We start from the raw sequence: 26303 nt of genomic DNA, 5'->3' as shown, positions 1-26303 counted from the left end.
TCTCTCTCTGGTTGAGGCTGGAGAGTGGCTGATGTGGGACAAATCTGCCCTTTCCTTGCTTTGGTCACAAAAACCATGTGGGAACAACCCTTAAGGACTCTGATTCCAGCAGAAGGGTGCTGGGCTCAGGTAGGGCAGTGCATATGTAACATGCTTCTTTAGATCTATCTAAATTTAAATGATCTAAAATCTATCTAAAATTAAAATTATCAAATATTTAGGTGTTGTCATTTTCATCAGAGACCAATTAATGTTTTAAAGCTTCGGTTCGCTTGGTGCTTCTCCAAGAAAACACAGCAGACTTGAGCGAAGGGAAAGCAGCATTGTTACCTACATGAATGCTGCTAAATGCCAAGTGGCTCTTTGTAGCTTCTGGGCACAGACTGGCCCAGAAACAGTGGGAAGGGGAGTGCAATGGTTGTGGTTATGAATGTGTAAGTGAAGGTATGGAGGCAGAGAGGGAATGAAAATTGATTTCTTGGTCCCACTTTGCCTGCAGTTGTGCATCTGATGGAGGAATCTCAGCCTTTAATGGGTTGTGTGAATCAAAATAAGTAACAGACTGGTTTTCTTACTAGAGACTAGGCACCTAGGAGTCCACCCATAATGCCCAGCCACAGGATCGATCCAGGCTGTGATCCTGCAAAGAAATGCAATGGGATAGCATCACATTTCCAGAGTTTTAAGTTTGGAGATATCACCTACTGCTTCAGAAAATGTAATGGAAATGGAAAGATATTCAAAATCCTGAGGACGGAGGGAGACCATGAAATGACATAGCAAGATGGGTGGGATACACATTGTCAGGTGAGAAAAGGAAGCAGCAAGAAGAATGGTCAGTGCCGTGGCAGAGAACAAGCCAGAGAGATGTGGCAGCAAGAGGTGAGGTCAAGTCACACAGAGATGGGGGAAAAGCAGCATTGTCCGGGAGCCAGGATGGATGGAAGGAGCAGCAATGAAGAGGGAAATAAGGAGTTGAGTGGGCAGAAGCTGTTCGGACTACTTGACCATGGACATCGCATGGAGATGGGTGCTCCTTCCTTCCTACCCTCCAGGCTGGCCACAAGGAGCTTATGAAGCCCAAGGACTATGGCTGCATATCAGGAAGGATGTGGTCAAGAGAAGCACAGAAACCTTGGATGAGTTGACTGTCCTCAATGCTGGAAGATGGAAACACAGATTCAAGGGAAAAGGTACTGGCACTAAACAGTTATACCACCACCGGGGAGTTTGGATTTCATGGGTAAGGCAGACACAGCTTCACCCCCTCCTCCAATGAACCCCGCCAGGGGACCAGCAGCAGGTCGCAGTGGCCAGAGGCCCAGGACACAATCAAACTCCACCTTTGTGATTCAGCTTTGCAACTGCTTGTGTTCTCCATTGCAGCACACTGTTGACTGATATGCATGGAAATGTGGTGGTGGTAGCCCTGAGCTTGGCTGCAGGGTCTCCTCGAAGGAGCAGGAGAACTGATGGCAGGGATTTTATCAGGGACATTATTTTATCTACACATTTCACCTGACATTATTTCATCCTATCTCGTGTCATCTAGTGTCACCTTCTAAATCCAAGCTTCAGTATGCAGTTATCTAAAAAAAGAAGCAATTCTCACATGTAAGAGACTAGAAACTAGATTTCAAAGCATGAAACCCCAGTAGGTTCATACTTGGTCACACCTTGGCAATTAGAGGCAAAGGTGATGACAGTTAACTCAGAGCCACATGAAGCTTTATGCCTTCAAAAACATCAATAGTGTTTTATACAGAAAAAAAACCCACACAGCCTCATTTTGAATAAGATTAACATTTACAGGAAGTGACATTTGCCATGATGACATGAGCCACAAACATTTTGCCCTAATAGCACAGGAGGGCATGTGTAATCCTCATAGAGGCAACAAGATTCCCAGCTCCTTACAGATGCCTGTACAGCCATTCCCACTGACCTGTCCTAAGTTTTTCCTGGTGTTGAATTGATCTTTGGTCCTCCCTTCAATTAGTTTACTATTTTCTAGTTTAGCTTCTCTATCATTCTATCTTATTTAAACTACATCCTGTACATTTTTTGGTTTTTTTGAGCTTTACATATTTCCTAGGAGACTTTCTAGACTTCAGCTAGATGGGGCCTCTCTTCTTTCCTTTGGCTCTACTCACTGTGAGGAGAGTAAGAGCCTCCTCTGTTCTCTTTGGACAGGTTTCCAGCACTTGTAGGATGGTTTATCTGGAAGGAACATTTAATATTTTTCCATGATGCAACAGACACCATAGACAAAGATATAAGTATCTTCACTACTGAAGGAGAAGCAAAAACTTAGAAAATGCTCTCTCCATCCCTTTTTTAGACCAAGATAGAAGGCAGAGCTTAGGCACTCTCCCCACCCTGTCACCCTTGACCTTTCAAGAAGTCTTTGATCTCCAAGTTCTTTCTTTTACAGGGCCACAACAGCCAGAAGGGACCTCTGGCAGTCTTTGGTCCAGCACCCCACCAGTTTAGATCAGTTCATCAGCACCTTCTCCAGTTCCAAGTGACCTTTCTCCAAGGATGTAGATCCCACATTCACTGGGGTTCTTAACCACCCTCCCAGGTGCTTGCTGAGCCATGCTGAAACCTTTAGCAAACAAACACTAGAGAGGCAGGCAGGAAGGGAACTGCACTCACTTGGGTTGTCCTTTGGGCCCTGCTCATCTGGGACTGTCTCTGGACAGATGGTTCTCCATGAAAGATAGTGTTTGAGGTTGCCCACAGTGAATGCACACAGTCAGAAAAAAATTTGCACTACTAACTTTTTTGAGGTTCTTCCTCCTCTGTCCTGAGCTTTTCCATCTCTCACACGTAGGAAATTCTTCCTGAGAGGAACTCAGGACTGTACAGGATGTAACAGCCTTTAACACCTCTGTGTACCATGCTAGAAAGGGCATGTGTAAGTGCTCCCTGCCTGGTGGCTACTACTGACGGAAAACAAGCCTCCATTGTAAACACATACTTGACGGAACATCTGACCTTCCTTTTCCTGGTAAGCAATTGTCTTGCCCCAGGTGTAAATACATTCTGTAGAAACACATACATGCATAACTTAAAACCTGCTTTGACACAGGCAGGACTGGCAAGGGAAGAAAACCACATTGCGGCCTCAGGGGAAGAACTTCCACATTCACACAGCTTCTCCCGGTTCCCTTGGCCAAACCTTGTGTCCCTTGCACAAGTGTATTGAGAGTCAGCAGCTGTAGTTGGGTTTTGAGGCTGCTCTAGCATGAGTCCATAGTGTTTGTGAGTTTCTCATCACTTTTAATGCTGTCACGTTTGCCTCCGAAAACATCAGCCAGTGCTCTTGACCTGAAGCGACGTTGAGTTTTGCCTGGTGATGTTTTGACTTGTTGGGTGGCTCTGACCCCCACCAGATATGACAATGACTCCTCGCTGATCCCAACCACTCCTGTGGGACCGGGGTTATTTCCACGCCACAGGGTGCAGATGGGAGAAGGCTTTCCAAAAGGGCAGCCTTGACTTCATTTGGACAGGGCGATCAAGGAGGCTGGAAAACAGCTGATGGATTCTGATGGATTTAGCACTGGAATAACTACTGCCTCTTTTAAAAATAGCAATTCCCAAGTCCATGGGTGTCAGGGGTAGCCTTGCCCCGGGCCAGCCCGGAGCAGTGCTGAGCAGAGGTCACTCAGGTCGCCCTCATCATTCTCCTCCGGTTCACTGCTGGCGTTGGAGGGGTTGCTGCTGGGCAAGCTGTGGCCATAACCTGTCCTCAGTGATGCTTGTCCCTTTGAGTCCATGCTCGGTGCCGACCCGTCCCAGAGGCACACATCTGCACTGGCACAAGTTATCTGGTAGTCTGGTTGGGAGTAATTAATCTGTCTGAAAAATTGCCCTAGCAGAGATTTCTGGAGGGTTGTTTGAAGGCTTTCACAAGTCCTCTGCTTTGTTCTCAGCTGGGTGTAATGCAAATCCAACTGCAGGACCACGTCGGTCTGGAAAGGGAGAGCAAAGGCCACAACATGAATTGTGAATCTGAGGCTAAGACTCCAAGCAGAGCTTTTCCACTACTTGGCTGGCTGTTCTGCAGGCTCACAGCCCCATGCTGTGGCGTAATGGAGCAACGCTACTGCCAGAGAAAATGAGCTGTTCCATACACTCATGACGTTTGTGGGCCTCAGCCACGGTTTCTGGATTTCACGACTTCTCCTGAAATTGGGCCACCTCATTCGAGAACTCATCAGCCCGGTCAGGGCGCTGTCGCTGAGAGCATCACCCCCAAGATGCTGGCAAAGGGGAGCAGGAGGGGAGAGGGACTGCACCCAAGCAAACTGCACCCATGTGAGGAACAGCCATCCTGGCTGTGGCATGGGACTGCTGCACACATGAGAGGAAAGCACGTGAGGGAAGGGATAGGAAAACTAAAAAAAACTTAAAACACATATCACATGGTAAAAGCCAACAGTTTTAAACAGCAGCACTCCACAGGGATCCATTCACAGCTAGCACTGTTTTAGATTTTTATAAAAGATGGTGAAGAAATGATAAAATAATCGTATTTGTGGCAGCCAGATCCTGAACGTGAACCCCTAGCACAGGGCTGTGCCTGAGCCGCCTGGCTGTACAAAGCAGGGAGAGATATAATGGAGCAAGAAGAAGATTTTGGCAGGCAACACAGGGGCCAGATCTCATGTCTGCACTTAAAAGCAACGCTGAACACTTGGGATGGGTTCAGAAAACAGCTCCAGGAACAATCAAGGACTTAAAGAGCTGCCATATGCTGAGGCATGTCACGCACTCAGCAAACAGAGCTTGTTGTAGGCAGATCCAGGCAGCAGCTCGAGAGCAACGTTTGGTGTGAGCCTGTATGGAGCAGAGCAGATAAGCAGCTGGCAAGATCCACAGGCTGGGTGTTAAAGGGCAGGGGGAGAAAAGCAAACAAGACACAAGGTGCACACTACTATTTGGGGAAAGATGCTGGAAGAGACAAATAAAGGTACTAGCAATTCTGCGTCTCTTGAGGTCTTTAAATAGTTCAAGGGTCTTTTGAAGTGTGCCAAAGAGACACAGCTTGGATCAGGCTTGGTAGTGTCAACCTGACGGCTGGATAAACCCTCCCACCAATGGGCGAATCCATCTCTCACGCAAGCACACAGTTTAGTGAGACATCCTTCATTTGAAATATTTGGGCTAGTCTGATCTCCCCTAGGCTGATAAAGGCAAAGAACAGCCTCCCTGGCTGGTCAGCACAGAAAACACAGTGAATCAAGAGAAAAAGGATGCTCTTTTGTGCCTTGAAGATCAACAAGCTCCTCTAACATCAATCTGAACGTTCCACTGACACACGCCAAGTATTGTCCACGTGGAGTCTCAAGACACACAGAGAGGCATATCCAGCTTGAGCCAGTGGTGATGGGGACTACCAGTTATGTAAGGGTGCAGGAGAACCATGGAGATTTGAACCTGGCAGCTCTCTACCTGAATCTTCTGTAGTCCACAGAGCTGGAAGACACAGTCCACCTCCTCCCGCTTGCACACGGAGGCGAGCAGAGACTCCACGTGGTCCAGGCGACTATCCTTCAGGGTGGTCACATCATCCATCTCCTGGGTCAGAAAAACAAGAGCAAAGGCAAGGAAGTTTCAGCATCAGCCTGGGCATGGAGGTGCAACTGCCCATGAAACGTGCTGCTTCCCTGCACTCAGAAGGGCTGGCCCATGGCCTTGACATTTTGCTGGGTGGAAATGCTGCTTATACTCGTGTGAGTATTACAGCATGCAAGGAGCAGAAACAGAGATTTTACACACTCGCCTTGTGTCTATCAACAGGGAGCCCTATTTGATCATCCCCCGAGTGCAGCTACTGGGAAACCTGAGGTAGAATGAGATTTCCAGCAGAGTGGAGAGCAGCAACACCCGGGATCACAACCATTTGTAGCGTAAGCGGTGTGTCGAGGAGGGAGCAAGTTTTCCAAGGGCATGACTAGAGGAAGCTCTGAGGTGCACCCGATGCCAGGTTAGCCTCCTACCACCTACAGAACTGTCAATTCTTGCCGCATTAAACCTATCCAAAACAGCCACATCTCTGTGAGATCCTCTTCAGTAACAATCATACCTTGGAGCCACCAATAGCACAAGAAGGGACAAGGGAATAAGGGTCTTATGAAATGGCATCTTGCTTTGGATTAGAGCCCTCTAAGATGGGTGACAGCCCACAGTCCACCAGCCCCTTCCATGAGAAGGTGCATTCCTCTGCCAGCTGGCTCTGGCAGCTACCACAGTGTGTCCTGCTGGCCTGGCTTGGCCAACACTAGGATGTGCAGCCACTGATAAAGCCGATGGTGCACAAGGAAGGTTCAACCCTTGCAAAACTTCCTTGCTGTTGGCAGAAGTTGCGCTGGGCATGATGAGGAAGGAGGCCAAAGGGCATTGCAGAGAGGCAGAGGTTAGAAAAGCCCTGGCAGCTCTTGCTAGCCTTTACAGACCTTCCTTGAACTGCTGCTTGCAAGCGGCCAAAGCAATTTGTTTCTGGTCAGGAGAATATTGCGGATAGAAACTAAAATGTTGGATTGCAAATGCTGGCTGACATCTGGAGGCATCAGGGTCACCTCTGCTTGCAAAGCTGGAAGAACAGGAGCAAACACCACTGCTGATCCAGTAGGTCCACTAGAGGCAGGCTGAAGAGATCCCATTTATCTCCAAACAAAGCAAAGCCAAATCCCATCTCTGCACTTGGCAACTCATTACTGGAAAGATAAACCAGAGGGAGCTTAGGGGAGATCAGGGCAGTGAATGGAGCTGGCAGAAAGGGACACAGATGTGCCAGGAGACGAGGCTGCAACTCAGAGCATCTTCTGCAAACGAACACTGCCCTCTCCTGCCCTGCCCCACCACAGCACATACCCGCTCCCAGCTACCCTGATGCCCTCACTGCTGTGCTGAGACCAGCAGCCAGGTTAAACTAAACCTGGAGACCAAAAAGGGAGGCATGAAGCAGCCTGGGTGCCTATAACGTGGGACTGCAGCAGGAGGACTGCAAGGAGGAGCAGCGTGGCCTTACTGTGTCCTCCAACACCTGCTTAAGGAAGGACAGAGTGTATGTGCCACCAGCTCTGCCCAGGGGGAGCAACTGGGTTTAAGCTAGCAGGGGAGGGATGCTCAGATCTGTGCTAATGCTGCAGTCTCTCCTCCCAAACGTCTGTTGATTGCTCTGCAATTTTGAGGCCCTTGAGGTTGGGCCACCCTTTTTTTCAGCCAAAAAAAAATACTCAGAGTACTACAGACATGACTAGCACAAACTCAACAATCATAGAATCTGAATCATACAATGGTTTGGCTTGGTAGGGACCTTAAAGACCATCTAGTTCCAACTTCCATGCCATGGGACATCTCTCACTAGACAAAGTTGCTCAAAGCCCCATCCAACCTGGTCTTGAACACCTCCAGTGATGGAGCATCCATAGCTTGACAGGACAAGGGGAGATGGTCTTAAACTGAAGGTGTAGACTACATCTATCTAGGTCTTAAACTAGAAAGTGTAGGTGTAGACTACATCTTAGGAAGATGCTCTTCAATATGAGGGTGGCGAGACTCTAGAATAGATTGCCCAGAGATGTTGCAGATGCCCCCACCCTGGAGGTGTTCAAGGCCAGGTTGGATGAGGCCTTGAGCAACCTGGTCTAGTTGAGAGGCATCCCTGCCCTTGGCAGGGAGGTTGGATTAGATGATCTCTAGGGCATCTTCCAACCTAAGCGATTCCACGATTCTGTAATTTTCTGCTGCCCTCCTCTAGACCTACTCCAGCACCTGATATCTTATACTGAGGTGCCCAAACCTGAACACAGTGCTCAAGGTGTGGCCTCCTCAGCACTGAGTACAGGGGGATGTCCCTCTGGGTATCAGCACAACTCTCTGGTGCATCAGTCACTCCTCCCAGTTTGGAGCCAGCAGCACACTTACCGAGGGTACACTCTGCCCTATCATCCAGATGATTAGTGAAGATGTAAACCAGTACTGGCCCCAGTAGTGATGCCTGGGGCTCCCCATTAGTGGCCTCCAGCTGGACTTCATACTAATTTTCTATTAACTTCACCATCTACTTATCTAGTCTGTTAAATTCTCAGGTTGTCTATGAGGATGTTGTAGAAGAGAGTGTTGAAAGCCTTACTAAACCAAGACAAACAATATCCACTGCTCTCCTCTCATAAACAGATCATTTCAATGCAGAAGGCCAGAACGTTATCAGGCATGGCTTCCCCTTTGTAATCTATGCTGACTGCTCCCACTCATCTTCTTGCTCTTGCTATGTTTGGAAATGGCTCCAGGGATTATTGTCTCTGCCTCCTTCCCAGGGATCAAGGTGAGGCTGACCAGCCTGTAGCTCCCCAAATTCTTGCTCTTGACCTTCTGGAAGGTAGCAGTGACACTGGCTTTCTTCCAGGCATCAGGAAGACCACCATGAGCTGATGGAGCTTGCAGTGTCATGGCCAGCTCACTCAGCACTCATGGCTGCACGCTGTCAGGTCCCTTGGATTTGTGAATATTCATTCTGTTTATGTGCCTGAACCACGTCTCTGTAGTCCTTCTACAACACCTGTCCTTGCTTCCACCTCTTGCACACTTCCTTTACATGTGTAAGCTCAGTTAGGAGCCCCCAGCACGTCCCTGCAGGCCTCCTGCTGCCTTTGCTCAACTCCCTGTTCATCAGGATCCTTGAAAATCCACCAGCTCTCCTGGACCTCTCATCTCTCCAGGGCCATGTCCCACAGGAACACAGTCCTCCAGCCTAGTGACCTTCAAGACTTTCACCTGGGCAAGGAGCAACTTAATCTCAAGGGGTCAGTTAAAGCTCTGACATGTAAGATTCAAAGCCCACTGGCTGACAGCAACTCAGTATCCACATGTATCTACTCAATTCCCAGCCTTGAAAGCCTCCTGTCCCCATGACTTCCCAAACTTCTTACAGCACATGTAAGTGAGTATTTCCTTCCATTGGTCTCCTTTATCAGTTGTGGCTGTGTAAGAATCAGGAAACAGAGAAAAGGATTTTCTAAACCAATCTTTTTAGCCAATTCACAATTTGTTTCTTCATTGTGGAATGCATTTTTTAACAAAGATGATGTCCAGGAACTGGCAAGCCTGGAGTTTTGGCTGAAACCTGGAGTTTAAGGTGTTCTAAATAACCTGGGGAAAGGGTGACTGGAGAGACCATTAGATCAAATAGCTCCAGATCACGGAAATGGGAATGTCTCAGCCCTCAGCACCATTCCTTTCTACGTGTGTCTCTCTCTGAAGACAGTGCTTATCAAGTAAAAATGCAAGCCAGGAAAGACACAGTGTGGGAGAGAACACAACCACTCCTCAACCAAAGAAAATCGATCAGTGCTAGAAAACCCCATCATAATTATCTCTGGCAAGCCCTACAGCAAGCCCAGGCACTCTACTTAAGTCACTTTGATAAGCAGGATGTGGCAAACAGTGGGAAAACTGCCATTTCCTCAACCAAACAGCTCCCTGGGTTCGTTCCCCATGGCTCACAACATGCACCTCATCAAAACCATAAGCCTGGTTTTGTTGGCCTTCAGGCTCCAGCTCCTGCATCTCAGCTATGCAAGTGTGGCTCAGATGGTCCCCCAGCACCTCTCGGCATCCCTATGGAGGGCTGGCACAGTGAGGATGCAGACATTTGTCCAGATCCTGAAAGGAGCCAGGTGCCCTCCTGCAGACACCCATGTGTCTCTCTGTGGTCCCACAGGAAACAGTGGGTGGCCCTGCTGTGGATGTCTAATGTGGGGCAGATGGATCGCAGTCTGGTGGGAGGATGTGCTGCCATGTCAGCAGACACCACTGGAGGTCAGTGTGAGCTGGCACCGCTGTGGAGAACGACAGGGACCAGAATTCTACTGCCCTGGCTACACTCAGTCCCTTTTTCATAGAATCATAGACTGGTTTAGGTTGGAAGGGATTTTTCAAGGTCATTTAGTCCACCCCCTCTGCACCAAGCAGAGACATCTGCAAGCAGAGCAGGTTGCTCAGAGCCTTGGCCAACCGCAGCTGGAATGGTTCCAGGGATGGGGCAGCGACCACCTCTCTGGGGAACCTAGGCCAGGCTCTCACCATCCTCAGCATAAAATATTTCTTCCTTCTCTCTAGTCTCAATCTCCCTCTTTGAGTTTCAAACCATCCTCCCTTGTCCTGTCCCAACAGGCCCTGGTCAAATGTCTCCCCCCACAGCTTTCTGACAGGCCCCTTGAAGTCCTGGCAGGCCCCCAGAAGGTCTCCCCAGCTGGAGTCTTCTCCTCTCAGGCTGCCCAAGCCCAACTCTCTCCTGCTGGGCTCCCAGCAGAGGGGTTCCCCCCTCGGGTCATTGCTGGGGCTTCTCTGGCCCCACTCCAGCAGGTCCCTGCCCCCAGCAGTTCCCTGTGTCCGCTGTGCTGAGGACTCCAGAGCTGCCCCAGCACGGCAGGGGGGTCTCCCCAGAGCGGGGCAGAGGGGCAGGATCCCCTCCCTGTCCTGCTGCCCATGCTGCTGGGGTTGCAGCCCAGGCTGCCAGGGGCTTCTGGGCTGTGAGTGCACGGGGCTGGCTCCTGTTGAGCTTTACATCCAGCAATGTGGATGAAAGCATATGGTCTCCCCAACCCCTCTTGAGACAGCTCTGGACGCAGGAGCTGTTTGAAAGGTCCCTCATTTCCCCACAATCACTGACAAGGAGGGATACACACAAGCACATGCAGACACACACAATTTTCATGCATGGTTAGGGAGCTCACAAGGGCAAATGATGCTCCAGCTTGGAAAGGGGCAGAATCAGGCTCCAAACCTCCTGCTTGGAAAGGGGCAGAATCAGGCTCCAAACCTCCTGCTGGACGCACCGCGCTGCATCAGCGACCACAGTGGACTTAGGGGCAGAGTCCCTCCACGGGCAACAAGGGCTGAAAAATTCACCACAGTCACGCCACACTTCAGCAAAAGGACTACAGAAAATGAGTAAGATGGTTAGCAAAAAGGATCAGCAAATTAAATCCTTAGAGGTGCTATGGAGACCACCAGAAAAGACAACGCTGGGCATGTGGTCTGTTAGGAAAGGTGTGAGGAAGGGTGGAAGGAAGCTGGTCTGGCTCAGTGTTGTTGCATTGAGATAGATTAGCACAGCGGGCTAAGAAGGTGTGATTCAAAGAGCCAGATCTGCTTCCAAACACGGAAACCAGAACCTCAGTTGGATTAAATGCAGTAATTTAATCAGGCAGGCCAGGAATCACTGGTCAAAGGCATCAAAACTGGCACCAAACCCTTTCTGCGATGGCAGGCAGTCCATGGGGCACCAATGCGTGGAAAGAGCACTCGAAGAGCTGTTTGCAGAGAGGATTATTTGCATCAGAGGTAGCAGAGGTGGGGACTCTTTTCCATGCAGGTTCAGCCTTTCCCTCAGGAGTCTTTGGGCTCATTCCAACCACCCCCCCACCTCTGCCCTGGGGAAAGGATTCCCAGTGGCAATCCAGGGGAAGGGGAGCAGACTCACGGCGGGCTGGCAGAGCAGGAGGCGGGTGTCAGCAACGTGGGGCGGGGGCGGCTGCAGCTTGGCACACACAAACATCACATTGGAGAAGAGCCGGTGGAAGTGGAGCTCCACTTGTGCCCCGCAGGGGAAGGTCCCCGTTTTGCTCAGCAGCTCTGGAAGGAAAAGCCAAGAGGTGTCACCTCCTCAGAGAGTCCCATCAACATCTCCTTGCAGACTGTTGTCCCCAAAGGGTACCGGGACCCCCAGCCCTCTTCTCTCCCCACACCTGGTAGCCCTCCCCGTGTCCTGCAAGTCTCACCATGGCCACATCCCCAGTGCTCAGCAGTTGCTCCCACAGGGCAGATGGGGTCTGTCAGGGACCGGGCATCCTTCAGAGTGTGTTTGATCTCCATCACTTGCTTCCCAGTGACTAAGGGATCCCGGCCAATGTCTAGGGGAGAGAGTTTGGAGGCACAAAAGTCTTTCCAGGTTCTTTATTTATCTCCCTGTCTTTCAGACCCTACATCAGCAGCTCTATTCTGCTGCCAGGTTACTAAAAACTCACACGGGGCACAGCTTGTGGTTTCCTGTGGTTTGGTTTTTAGGGAGGGATGGCTGGCTGTGGTGGGGTGGCATGGAGCCACTTGGTTTCTGCTGCTATCTCTCCTCATCCCTGCTACTGAAGCAAGTGGTTTCTAGCTCATCCCTTACCTTCTAACACATCCTCTAACATATGTGTAACCTTCTTCTCCTGCAGAATATGTTTCTTCAGATATTTCATGAAGATCCCAGAACTGAACTCCCCATCCTGCAACTCATAGGCTTCTGCATCTTCACTCCTGCAAGAGCAAAGACTCATCCTCACATTTCTGCAATGGGCACAAAGCCCTGAGCTTGGTGACTCCATCCAGACTCTGTTGGCTGAGTCCAAGCTTGCTCCTTAAGCAGTGACACGAAGTGCTTGGTTTTGGCCCAGGAGAGTGTGGGAAGGGCACGGGATGGGAAAAAGCAGCAGAGAGAGATGGAAGGGGACAGTGCAGTCTCTTTTGCCAGCTTCGGTGGGTGACAGCAGTTGAAAAGCCAGCAGAACTGGCACAGAGCAATACACAACACTCAGCATCTCAGGAGGCTTCAGGTGACCTGCTAACAGCACATGTGCCTTGGGAAAGGACAGCTGAAAGAAGCTTCACACATAACCTGTAACTAATGCACAGGCTGTCACTAGTGATGTCAGGAGGAAGGGAAGAAGTGCCTGAACAGCAAACGCTAGACGTGGAGGGTGAGAGCCACAGGAAATGTGAGAGAAGCCCTCTCAGGCCTCCCAAGCCTCCGTAAGGATGCGAGATGTGGCTGTGCCAGCATTTGGTCCTGTGGCAGGGTGCGGGGACAGCAAAGTGCACTTACGTGGCGTAGCCATAGACGGTATTGCCCCAGGGCTGCAGTGGCTGTACCTGGGAGAGGGCACACCCCGGGTTGTACCTGGAAGAGGAGATGGAGGCATGAGTCAGTGTCGAGGACATCCACCAGCACGGACCTGGAGAGTACAGAGCCTGCGTGATCCATCTCCTATGGATGGCAATAAGAGTTATAGAGTGGTTTGGGTTGGAAGGGACCTTAAAGATAATCTAGTTCCAACCTCCCTGCCATGGGCAGGGACACCTCCCACTAGATCACGTTGCTTAAGGCCTCATCCAACCTTGTCTTGAATACATCCAGTGTAGGGGCATCTACAATGTCCCTGGGCAACTTCAATCTCCCTTCTTCCAGTCTGAACCCCTTACCCCTTGTCCTATCATTACAAGCCCTTGTAAAAATACCCTTCCCAGCTTTCTCGTAGGCCCCCTTCAGATACTGAAAAGCCACTAGAAGGTTTCCCCAGAGCCTTCTCTTCTCCAGGCTGAATAACCCCAGCTCTCTCAGCCTGTCCTCGTAGGGTCAGAGGGTTGCAGCCCTCTGATCATCTTTGTGGCCTACTCTGGACCCACTCCAACAGGTCTATGTCCTTCTTGTACTGGGGACTCCAGAGCTGGACACAGTAGTCCAGGTCTGGTCTCATGAGACCAACCCTCATGTCAACTCTACCCACTCATATAACCTGGGCAGCAACAGAGGCTAAAGTTTGGAGTCCTGTGAAGAATACAAACCCCAAGGAAGTGGGTAGACAGGGTATTGACCTGTCTACACTGGTAAGCTGCTCCCCACCCTGCCAGTGAGCCTGAAGCTGTGGGTGCAACCTGTGCCTCCTCCCTCCTGGGCCTGGCTTTTAACAAATCCAGGCAGCAGCACAGTGTGGAGAACCTACAGGTTCATTGTGGCCCAAGGAAAAAGTCCTTAAAGAAGTCAGAGGTGTGCACACCGCATGGCTATGGCTCAACAGCCTGTCCCAGGGGTCTGGGGTAACCCATAGGTCCATTCCAGACCATGCACGTATCTTCTGCCCCTGCAAACCAAAGCACACTAGAGCAAATGCACCTCCAGATCTCACCAAGAGGTGGGATCAGGACACGCCCCCAGGTCCTGAAGCCCAAAACAGATCCTGGAACCTTGGTCTAGATGCAGCTCAGTGAGTGTAGACCCTGTTATTTCCACAATCAGGTAGATCCAGGGTGACTCCTGGTTTCCACTGCAAACAGACATCATGGCTGCATTTAATGGACAAGGCTTGCCCATCTGACTGCAGCCAGACTGAACAGCACGGGAACCAGCTGCCTCCAGTTTACACCAGTGACTTGGGGCTGCTCCCAGCAGCACAGGGATAAGAGCCAGGCTCAGAGGCAGTGTTGTCCTGTGTTAAATTCCATAACAGCTTCCTGGGACTGAAGGTAGCATGCTAAGTAGAGTGGAAGGGATGGTTGTAATCTCCAGCAGCCAGCACATTACCTGCTGCTGCTGGTGCAGTCTGGAGATGTTGAATGGCAGTTTTCTCAAGATGATCAGAAGAGAAAATGTAGAAAAGGAGATATGCTTCTAAATATGAACATTGGAGCAGAGAGATCAATCTGCTCCTCAGCTGCTCCTAAATGAAATGCAGCAATGTGTGATTCCAGCTCCAAGGAGAAATTAGACATGGGATCCCAAAATAAGCTGAGGTCCTGCTGTCCCCATGCTAAGGACATCTACCCAAAGATTTGCAGACCTGGACTGATGCAAACATTTTGTGACAGCACCATCCACAGCTCCAGGAAGGCCAGGTAGTGTGGAATACAATCCCCTGCCCCAGCAGAAGACAAGCTTCAGCAGAGGCATTTCCAGAACATGGCCAAACAGAGGGAGATGCCTGACAGCAGAGAAGGTAGCAGCACTCCCTCCTGCTTCAGACCCCAAAAAAGTCTCAGTTACACAGCACGTCTCACGCAATCTGTTTCTGATCTGCATCCCAGATAGGAGATGGTGTCCTACTCCTGTCCTAAGTGACACATGCTAGAAACCCTCATAAATCAATGAATTCCTGGAAGAGGTAATCAGACCCACCCAAAATCAGCACATAAATGTCCAAGGCTATACACGGGCTCCCTGTTCCTTGTTCCTCCTCTGCTGAAGCTGAACATCTGCTACCACTTGGCAAAGGGAGATGAGTTTCTCATTGCCTTGGCATTTCTGATGCCTGCATATGGGGTGAGGAGATACTCTGGGTGAGTTCCCTCTTTGCACAGACACAGCTCCCCCTGGTTCAGGCTCTGCTGAGGAAACTGTCAACTGGCAGCATCAGTCCAACCAAAAGGGTGTTGGGAAAGGAGGCCCCGGAAGCCTTGTTTAACATAGCAGCGTAAACACACACAACTAGGAAATTCAGAGGCTTTGCTGAGCTGAACTGCTGGCTTCTTGAGAAAAATGAGCTCACAACAGAGCTTCTACAGCAATTCCCTACAAGCCCAGGGATAACACCTACTGCACAAAGTGCTGGGCTCGCTGTGGGAAAGAGGAGGAAAGAAGTGTGAGGTCTGGGGGAGGAGAGTGAAAACCAGCCACACAACCATGCCTGAACATTGCAGCAGATCCCACACCCCTTCCTCTTCCCAAAGTGCCATTAAGATTCCACGGAGACGGCTGGTAATGCCAAAAGAGGAAAGGCACCTCCTCATCACACCCTGCCCTCAGATGGGCTACCAGAAGCGCAGAAGCACACTATCCCATCTCCAAGGGAGCAGGCCAAGGGAGGAGGACAGTCTTTCCACAGACAGAGGGGAAAAAACTGATCTCTGTCCTCTGCAGCAGCCTGTGTCCCACGTCACGACATGACCACTTCAGAAACATTTAAGACCAGTAAAAACAAAGTAGCCCAGCTTTAAATATTTTCCTCGTCATGTTGCATTCTTCTCACTGAGACATCAACAAAAACACAGCCAGAAGAAGACAGGCGACCTAAACAGTCCCAGCCTGAGCACGTGGGCAACACGTAGCAGGAAAACATGAGGTCAGCAAGATGCACCTACAACCTGCCAGGTCAGGTGATTCAGTGCAGGAGGCTGAAACACAAAAAGACAAACCCTACACTGAGTTTCAGTCAATTATGCCAGGGCAGGGTCACCCCTCTGCAGGCTTTAGGTGACTTGCCTGTGTTTGCCAGGCTTCTTCACCCTGAAAAATCATGGGAGGGTCTCCAGCCCCTTCTTTCCAGCAAATTTCAGGCAGCATCTGATGCTCTCTGAACCTAACACATGACCAGTGGGTCTTCTCAGGACATCCTGGAGGACCTGACAGTCTGGCTGTTTTTATGACACACCCTTATAAACTTTCAGAGAGGCCTGGGTTCAGCAGCACAGCGGGGGACGTGGACCTGGCAATCCACAGGAACATTTCACGTGCTTGTGCAGAAGCCCATGCCTGAAGCTGGGGTTGAGGCTGGCAGCTGTTTCCCCCCAACCCCTCAAAACACCATGTTCTGCCCATCCCAGGGGATGAAGAGGGGAGAGCAGCCTACCATTTCCTGCAGGTGTCCAGCAGGATGAGATTCAGAGCCGTCTGCTGCTGTTGCATCTTCTGGAGAATCCTCTGCACGCTGATGCAGTTCTCAGGGGCGTAGGGTTGTGGAGCATCAACAGGGACCATATAGTTCCTCCCTGAATGTTCATACCCGTGCCCAGCATAGTAGAATAGAGCTGGGAACGAGGAGAGGAGAGGATGAGTTACTGCAGGCCTGCAACTAACTCCCCATGGCCGTGTCCCATCTCCTGCTCTGAAGGGATACTGGTGCAGGGCAGACCTAGACGAGCAGCACCTAGGAAACTGAAGCTATGTTGACTTCTCAATTTCAGCTTTTTTCCCCATCCATTCCCTTCAGCAGAGTTGGAAGCAGTCCTGAGAGGCTCTCCTGTACTTGTTCCCAGCACTGTTCATCAGGAGACTCCAAAGTGACTGGGATTACACCTTTCCATAACCATCTGTGCTACACAACCCAAGCTCAGCATCTACCAAGCTGAACACCACCTTCATACAAAGATTTGGTTCATCATTCTTTGCATGAATGATGACAAAGTATCCTACCATGATGAAAAATACATTAACAGCCTTCTAAATGAGGAGCTCCTCAGTTTCCTAGCTTTGGAAGAGAGACTAGCAATGGATTAGGTGATGGGAAATGCTCTCCAGGTTTCAAAGGTCTGCCTGTATTGACACACCTCTAAGCTGGTGAAAAATGAGACAGAGAGATGAGTTCTCCAGCTGTCCAGGACACATGGATGACGTGCCTCAACAATCTCACACCAGATACCAGCTCTGTGGTGGGGAAGGAGTCAGACTCATCCAGGTGCTGGTGGGAAGTCCAATACCCAACAAGAATTTTGGGTTCAAGTTCTACTCTTAAGCATGTGAAGCTCAGTAATGGTTTGTGACCAAAACTAAGGAAAGCCAACACTAAAGAGCTTGGCACAGCCCAAGCTGGTGCTTCTCTCCAAGCCCTGTGTTCACTGAAGGACTTTCCATTGGTACAGGAATCCCACTTGGGCTGTAGTTTCCAGAAAATAAGCTGCACAGTGTCTAGCTACCCTGTTCTCAGCACCAATGCCGCTGCTCGGGGGATGCTGGCAAAAGCAAACTCGAGGAACTGAAATGGGCTAAAAATAGCTCTGTGAGGTGATGCAAACAGTTGCACTACTGCAGCTGAGGGACAGTGGAGAGCTCAGAAATGGGAACAAGTGGCTAAGAGGCACAAGCAAGAGACATTCTGCAGTCAGCTTTGCTGCCAAAGCCCACACTTCACTGAGTAACCTCTCGTCTGTTTTCCCTCCACTGTTCCTGCCCCTGTTGGTTGCTGGACACTTGGTTTGATCTCTGATGCTGCAAGTGATGTAGTGAACGGGGCAGGAGCTGAAGGACTGGAAGCATGATATCATCATATGGAGGAAGGAAACACAATGTCATAGTAAAAAAGTTGGTTTCTATTCTCATGGGACAGTGGAAAGTTACTCAAATGGTTGTTTCCACAGGTGCTCACAAGGTTTGAGTTCCTCTTTTCAAGTTTGGCCCCTCACGTAATTGATCACTGATGGGTTCCATCCCTCTGCCTCTCCTTTATGTCAAAGTGAGGTGATGACATCCATCACCAGGCAGTATCACTGACTCTTGGGAAAAAAAATGAAATTTATGGAAAAGCTCACAAAAAAATGATCCAACCATTAAATCTTCTATCTTTTGATGTCTTGGGCACCCTTAGTGCACCACCAACTGTCCCCCATGCTATATAAACCTCAAGGATCTGCATTCAGATCAAAACAGACCAAAGCTTCACATCAGCTGAGAAACTTTGCAAACATCTCCTGGACTTAATCTCTCCTCCCAAAGGGGAAAGCCAGCAGTTTGCTTAGAGAAGGAAAGGATTTTTTTTATTCTGAGCCAACATTTCAATGCTCATCCCACATCTTGTGAGCCAAAACTGCCGATCAGAGACAAGCTTCCGAGGACCAAATTAAAAAGGGGAAGCTCCAGGCACTGTTTATAATACAGGAAATGTCAGTTTCATTAAGGCATGACGGATATTCCTCATATTTCACTTGCAACTTTCTGCTCTTGTTGGATTTCTGACATATTGTTTTGACTTGTGACTTTTTTAAGATGCTTGAAATAACATCTGGGGGGATTCCTCCTTCACCTGAGGGCTGCATAATTAGACAGCTCAGGGGATGTCTGGAGCCTTCAAAAATCCTCTGCAGCTTCTCTAAGAGATCTGGAGGGAAAGCAGCCAGAGGAGCCACCACCTTCACAGAGTGAATTAGAGAAGCCTTTGGATAACCTTGAACGTGCAGCTATACAATATTCCTGTGCCTGAACATAAAGACAGTTTTTGCTCTGGGCTTAAGAAACCTCAAGGTTCAAGAATAAGGACAAAGTGCTACCCAGGCATCATTTTGGCTGAGGCTGAGTGCTGGCTGAACAGCAAACCTGCAGGTAAGGGCCTGAGGTCACAGCACACACCACACCAAAGATGAGCCAGCACTGACTGGGGACAGAGCTATGCTAGGAGATACAAGATCACCAGGGAGGCTGTCACCATTCTCCATGGCACTGAGTAGATGACACTTAGATCCTGTGTCCAGTTTTAGGGACTTCTGTTCAAGAGGAAGACAGGGAAGCTGGAAAAAGGCCAGCAGATGTTGGAATGTCCAGCAGCTGGAAAAAGGCCAACCAAGATGTTGAGGCTTAGGGCCTGGGATGAGAGGGGGAAGTAGGTGGGCTAGGATGGTCTGAAGACATGATGTGTGCCAGCAGAAAGACACGTGAAAGCCCCAACATCTCTGCTGCTTCAAAAGACAGTGGGCCTTACTTCTTGGACATGCTGACAGGTGTGTCTGGACTAGACCAGAGTCTCTCACTTCATCCCAGAGACAGTCAGGTGAAAACCAGCCAGCCCTCTCTCCCCAGCTCCCTCTTTCACTCCATATGCCTATGCAAAGCTCTCCTGACTTCAACTATGGTGGCTGCTACACAGGAGATGGCACCTCCAGATTCCCCAAGTAAGAAGAACCAGGTAGAAGCACCAGCATGCGTCTGTGCAGGCACATGTCCAAAACACACACGTGGATGTACAGGACCAGCTATCACAGCCATCCCCGGGGGCTTTGTAGTTTTAACAGGCTGCCAAGGTTGTTCCTGGAGCTGCTGTCTCACCGCTATCTTCTCATGCATATGAGTTATATGAATCCTAAGCTTGTTGGTCAGTTCTAGATGTTTATCCTGGAGCTAGCGCCTTGAAAATCTGATACATGGGGTTTAGGAGGAGTCGTTAGCTTCTTCTAAATGTGCATTTTTATTAACAAGTTAATGTCAACGATGTGTACTTCACCTGGTTCTTTTTTATTTCTTGTGTAAGGAAAACAGCTGCAGAAATGCTGGAATACACATCACAACAAGAGGCACCACACTTCAGAGGGAGAAACCCTGGGGCAATCAGCAGGCAGACTGACCCAATGCCCCACCATTAAGTCTGGATGCCACCAATTACATCAAGAGTCCTGGACTCAATCACACTGCTGGGACCAGCCTGCACCAGGGTTTGCTGTCTCCAAATAATAGCAGAACACTCAGCTTAGAAAGCTGTAAAGAAAACCACCATCCAGAGCAGGCTATGCCTAGCAAGCACTTGAGGTTTATAAGGTCCAGCAGCTCAGCTGTTAATGTTTTCCTCACCATTGCACAAAATCAATTTTGCCAGGAAGGATCAGTGTCCACAAATGCAGAAAAGCACCAGAAGTTTAAATAAGGCATGACAACATGAACGGTTTTGCTGTTTCCAAAGCTTTTTTCTCTCCGATGCTAACGAAAGCAAGGGAAGCACCAAGGATGGAGGGAAAGGAAAATGGCAACGTCCATGAGAAACACACAGCAGCCCCCCAAGGATGACTCTGGCCTGGGAGAGAGGGTAAAGCCTGAGATGCGAGGGGATTTCAGAGAGCAACCGCAAAAGGAAGCTGGAGATGAAGTCATAGGAATACGCTGTCATCAGATGACACAACCGTGTCCTGCCTTTCCCCGCCAGCTCAGCCTCCCTGAGTGAGTCAGTGCTTCCCAGAACGAGGGGACTTCGCAGCATTTCACTCGTGGTTGTGCCCCCATCCATTGCACAACCTCCAAACCTCACGCTGAGTGACTGGCTGGAATTGGCCTGCGCTGACTTTCACTGTCCGAGTGCCCTGGTATGCCACACGGTGAGGAGGGTGGTGAAGATAAGCCTCATGCTGAGGTTTGGAAGCAAAAAGAAAACCATCTGCAAGGTGTTTTCAGGCTATCTGTCAGGTTGCGAGAACCTCAGGAATTCCAAAACTACTTCCGCCAGCAAATCCAAACACCTGCTTTGAGACCCACAAGATCTACTGGTTGGTTTTATGTTTGGGGAGCGCTTCCCATGGAGGACTGCTCGAAGCCCAACCTCAAAGCCATCTGCAGCTGGGAATGCTCTTCTGCAGAAAGGCTGTTAGAAGCCAAAATTAGACCATCGGGGAAGAGAAACAAGGAAATCATGGCCAGCTGCAGCAGTCATAGCTCAAAAGATGCTCTCACCCCCCCAAAGGAGAGTGATGGAGGCAATCAACAGTCAATCAATTTTGTCATCTAAGGAAAACCAAAACACCTTCTCCCATTTGCCATAAGAAGCACTGGCTCCCCAAAACCTCAGCATGACACCATGCTGTTGGGAGTTGGAGGTGAGCCACACAATGCAGAAACACCTACTTTGCTTGCCTGTAACCCAGCCAAACTGAAAGGTCTTTATCTGGTGGCTTCTCCCAAGCCTGGCACTGCCGCAGACCATGCTGCAGGTCCTCTCTGACAGAGGAAAGTTCAATTTCTTCTCTTAAAATTCAACAGCTGTTGAGAAAATTGCCAAATCCCTGGCATTGGACTGCTGCTACCTGCACATCAGCTGCTGCCCACTGGGCACTGGCAGGTAGCTGGGCTGGCTTTGCCTTACCATAGACTCCCTTCCCCAGGAGCTGCAGGAACCGACTGACTGCTGTCACCATCTCAGCCTTCTTCAGATCCAGAAGGGAGACAACCTGGAAGCCCAGCTGTTCCAGAAGAAGCCTCAGCTCAAACACATCCCTGACAGGAGCCATGAGGTTGGGATGATGCCAGTAGCAGTTGTTGCCCACCAAAAGTGCTATTTTGCCTGTAGCTAAAAGAAACACAGAGTGACAAAGCAGTAAATGCCCAGCAGGAGGCAAGGTCTCACCTCCTTCTCTTGGGGTGAGGATCCAGGAGGTATTTCAAGGAAGGGAAAGGATATATAATGTGAACGATGCTTTGAAATTCATCTGGCGGGCATGAGACTGGGTTACTCGTTAGGAATAATCTTATGCTATTTGTGGAGACAAATGGGGGTTGGCAGGGGATGGGACTCATCCTGCACCTTGCAGCTCTGATCCCAAATGCCCAGAGCCCATGACAGTGTGGACGCAAAGGCTTGAAGTGTTTCCTCCAGGAAAAGTACTGCCCCGTCCTCCCATCCACCCCAGACCCTGGCTTTTAACTAAGGGAATCATTGTTCAGGAATTAAAAAGGACAATACTCACCAAAAAACTTCTCAGGGGAACACGTACCTGGAAAAGAAAGCAGGAAATTACAAGCCCGTGCCCAGCGCCACCTCCCATCACAGGTCTGAAAATTGCTCCAACATCCCCCAGCAACGCAAAGCTGGATCAAACTCCCCGGAGCATCCACTCAAGCAACACTCCTCAGGCAAGTTCTTCATAGCCTGGTCGCTAACTTTAAAGACACTGGTCGGGTGGCTTTAGGAGGACTGATGAAATCCTGCCTGATTTATGAAATCCTGAGCAGCTGGGAAGCAAAGCTTGGAGAAGGAGCAGGCCAGGGGAAAGAGGGTCAGCACTTTCATGAGCTCCACAAGCAATGCTGCCTCAGTACTCCCAGCCTCTTAAAATCATTATTACCCTAACAGTTCCAGCTTTTGCTATTTAAATGAAAAATAAATTTAAAAAATCCAGCCCCAGAGAAAATCCTAAAACCTTACAGGTTCTAAGAGAAGAAATTAAGGACATTATTTTTACTTGCATAAATCTCATAGGTCTGGAAGACCTTTGGCACCTGAACCAGCACTGCTAATGCACCAGGGATGCTTCGGAAGCCACTGGAACAAGCCCCTTCATCCTTTTCTGCCTCTGACAGATCTGCCTGTTGCATGTTAAAGCTGCCCAGATGTAACACGGTGAACTCAACCCAATCCAGTTCCCTTTCTTGCTGCCTGTCCCCTCTGGATGCCGTTTTGCCAGCCATGAGGGAGGGAGAGAGCTCTTTGGTTTTACAGTTTACAATTTGCACTCTGATGGCACAGAAAGATCTCTAGATGGAGTAAAGAGCCAGCAAAGCCAGCCCAGGCTATTCCTATCCCAAGGAAGAGGCAGAAGGACAAAGCAGGTGTCACACTGAAGGTGGAGCATGCCGGAGGCTCTGGGGACTCATCTCCACCCTGGGATCCATCAGCTCATGCAGCATCAGGCCTGGGCTGCCAGCATGAGTGGCCTGAACCATCCCGAAATAAACGGCTCAGATCATCAGGCCCAGGATATCCAAGGTGTGAAGCTGTGCTCTGCAGGCTGCTCCCATGACAGCCACCGCACTGCCAGGACACTCCATCTTCCCTGCAGAGCTCTATAGTGCTTCTCTACCCTGAAGTCTTAGCTTCAGCTCCCTGCAGAAGCAGTATTTAAAACCAGTGGCCTTTCTTTTTGTTACTCAAAGCGTGCAAGGTCCATCCAAGCCAGTGGAAAGTGCACGTGTCAGAGCCACACATCCTACTTCCTAACCCCACATCCCAGAGTCCAGCCTCTCCTGCACAGAGGGAGCCACAGGGTGACACAAGCTCCTTGTTCATCAGCTGGGCACTTCCAGGCGAGAGCACTGAATTCTTTTCTGCCCTCTAATTACTTTTCATACTAGAAGCTGATTGGCAGCGAAGCAGACACAGGTTGGCTCTGCTCACCTATGTGAATATCCACAGCATTGGTCCACTGCTCTCCATGGCTATTGGAAGCACAGCAGAGGTACGTGCCAGAGTCACTGACCTTTGCACGGGTGATCTAGAGAGATCAGAAGTTAAATCACGTTATTTATGGTGGAAGTTTGAGGCCCCCTGCCAGTATGTGAAAGGCACCCACGTTCCTGGAATGTTTTTTTCTTGCTGTTTGCTGAAACCTCATTCCTTGCCTCAGAGAGCTAAGATTTCCCATTATTTCGTCTTTCTAAGAAGCTCAGTAAGGCCACACACTAAGGTCTGCTGCTGACCTCAGTGCCTAGAGTGCCAGAATCCCCTGCCCAAATACCTTCCTTTCTCTCTCCAGCAGCCCTGAAACCCTGTGTCATAGACACACTCTGCCCCAGGAGCCACACTGGGAGGACAATGCGTGGCCAACATGGGAACGTTGTCTGGTTTATCCCCTAGATTACATTTTCTAGATTTCTGATCATGCCCATTGCTCTCTTCTGGCAAGTTTTCTATTCTTATCCACCTCTCTTGATATGGGATAAGAGTCAGAGCAGTACTGCCTGGTGAGGACCTCTGTAGTTTTCCAGCCCAGGCTCCTGCTCAGAGAGGAAATAAAGCCACCACTGGGCCAGGTTGCCCATGGCTTTGTCTATTTGAGTGCTGAAAACATAGAAGGACAAAGATCTCACTGCAGCAGCACCACCCACCTCCAAATGAAAATCTTCTTCCTAATCCCCACCCTGAACTTCCTTGTGAAAAGTGCAGTCTGAAGCAACCATCCTCTATATTAACCATCACTCCTGAGAAAAAACCGGATCTCATCTTTGTTAGCCTTCACATGATGCCCCAAGAGGAAATCCAGTTTTCTTGCTCCAAGAAGACAGCAATGATTTACATTCAACCAGTGACCCAAAATAAACCCAGACCTTTTACTGCCTCCCTGCCTCTGTTCTGTCAAGACTAACCACTTCTCCTAGCTTTCCTGCAGGCAGACAGCACTCCCGCAGCTTCATCACTCCACAATCCCCTGCACAGACATACGATAGCTGTTCTTGTGTCACTGCTGCAAAAAGGCACAAGAGATGTGCTGAGAGCCCTCGACGCATCTATGAAGCAGTTACTTCTCAGGGAAACATCCTCAGCTTTGAAAGAAGCTCATAAAGTGTATTCCCTCTTCACCTGGAGTCCTTCAGTCAGTTATCAAAGCAACAGGGGCCGTACATGGAGTGGTTTCTCACAACACTGCAGCACACCAGGCTGCTTCTCAAGGGCTGAAGAGATGAGGAGGACAGGCAAGGAGAGCCTGCTCTCTGCTGGCATTCACCTGAGCACCCAGATCAAAGCACAAGCCAGGCTTAAGGACCTGCCACCTATCATGGCCAGCATGACAAGAACATAATTCTCATCAGTTTCTCCAAGGCTTCTGAGGCTCTCCCACGCCCACCATCCAGCTACGAGCTTCTCCCATCACCCACTTCAGCAGCCAAAGTTCTCGAACTATTCCAAGGCAACATTACCCAGAGTTTTTTTCTCTTCTGGTGTTCCAGCGGGTTCCCATTCCGGTACCATTGGTAGCTGGGGGCTGGGACCCCCATGGCAGCACACTGCAGCTGTAGCGGCTTCCCCACCTCCACCCTCTGCTCGGTGGGGTTGAGGACAATGACCGGTTCTCCTCGCCAGAGCAGAGGGGGCAGTCCTGTGAAGCAGCGACACAGAATCGGTCCTCCGTCCACGAAGACAGAAAACAATGGTCATATTTCCCCCCCCCCGTGTGTATTGCCAAAAAAGTGAGAAGAAAATCCACCTGCACCAAGAGATGTGGTCCCACAGGGCAGCTGTGGTTGTAGTGTCACTGCTGCACCCCTCTGCTTTGGGAGCAGGGAAGCCTTGAGAGTGACACCTGCGATAGCAAATGACACACCAAGGCCCTGCCTCTGTAGCAGGTACTTGCAGCCAGAGTTACTGGGACCATGACAGGGACATGAACCATCCAGAGGATGGAAGCAGAGGTCTGGCTTAGACCTGCAGACTCACATCGCTGGAGCAATCCTTCTGTATTGTGATTTTTGAGCAAGGACACACTGCCCCAGGAACTGCACAAGATCACCAGGCACAGCATAACATATGGAAAAGCTGGAAGACACTCTCGTACCTCTGGCGACACACTGATGGACCTCCACCTTCACCCAGTCAGAGAAGATGACATTTTTGTGGCGGTCATTGATTCTGCAGGTGTAGAGTTGGGTCTGCTGCGCAGTGACAGGCAAGTCTTCCTGGGTAGCACCAGGAATCTGCTGGCAGGCAGACTAAAAGGAAAACACAAGCAGTGGGCAGCGAGCCCCCTCTCATCGCTGGTAGTAGAAGGCACCAGGAGGCCCCTTGTAAGTGCAGGAAAAGTGGAAATCCCCAGTCACCTCCCCTCCTCCAGCTGCGGGGATGCAGGAGAAGGCGCCTTCCCATTGCACATCCCTCCCCGGCATCCATGGAAGCCCTCGGCATGCACATGCATCCTATCCCCCTCTCCTTCCTGCCTCCCGATTCCCACAGGTCTGCCTGCAGAGGCCCAGCTCCATCACCACAGTCAGGGACCCTACCCAGGGCCACCTCTGCTCCCGCAGTTACCTGGTGCTGACAAAACCACTGGTATTGCAGCGAGGTGCCGCCCTTGGCTCTGCACCGCAGCGTGAAAGAGTACCCCACCGGGACCGAGATGGAGACCGGCTGCTCGGTGATGGCAATGGCTGCGGAGGGACAGGCATGCGGACGTCAAAACAACCCGGTGGGCGCAACCCGGGGGGAGGGGCTTCGCTGCCACCCTTCGCCCTTGAGTGGCAAGAGGGGACCCCCGGCACCCACCCCGCCCGCGAGGGCGAGAGGTGCGGAAGCCCAGGG

General features: G+C 50.2%; 1 protein-coding gene across 1 annotated transcript; it reads right to left on the bottom strand.

The window, feature by feature from the left end:
- Positions 1-3620: 3620 nt before the first annotated feature.
- LOC103769890 (mucosa-associated lymphoid tissue lymphoma translocation protein 1-like) lies at positions 3621-26152 on the bottom strand (the record flags this gene model as incomplete). The annotated part of the gene is made up of 13 exons (XM_008937167.1): positions 3621-3980; positions 5464-5589; positions 11501-11652; positions 11799-11930; positions 12191-12318; positions 12884-12958; positions 16401-16578; positions 21381-21584; positions 21982-22008; positions 23409-23505; positions 24929-25107; positions 25564-25717; positions 26034-26152. Coding segments are annotated over 13 exons (1931 nt in total), but the record flags the coding sequence as incomplete, so codon positions are not given.
- Positions 26153-26303: the final 151 nt, after the last annotated feature.

The sequence above is a fragment of the Merops nubicus genome, unplaced genomic scaffold (genome assembly GCF_000691845.1).
Source record: "Merops nubicus isolate BGI_N331 unplaced genomic scaffold, ASM69184v1 scaffold5680, whole genome shotgun sequence".
Lineage (NCBI taxonomy): Eukaryota > Metazoa > Chordata > Aves > Coraciiformes > Meropidae > Merops > Merops nubicus.
This window is presented reverse-complemented; position numbering and strand designations above follow the sequence as displayed.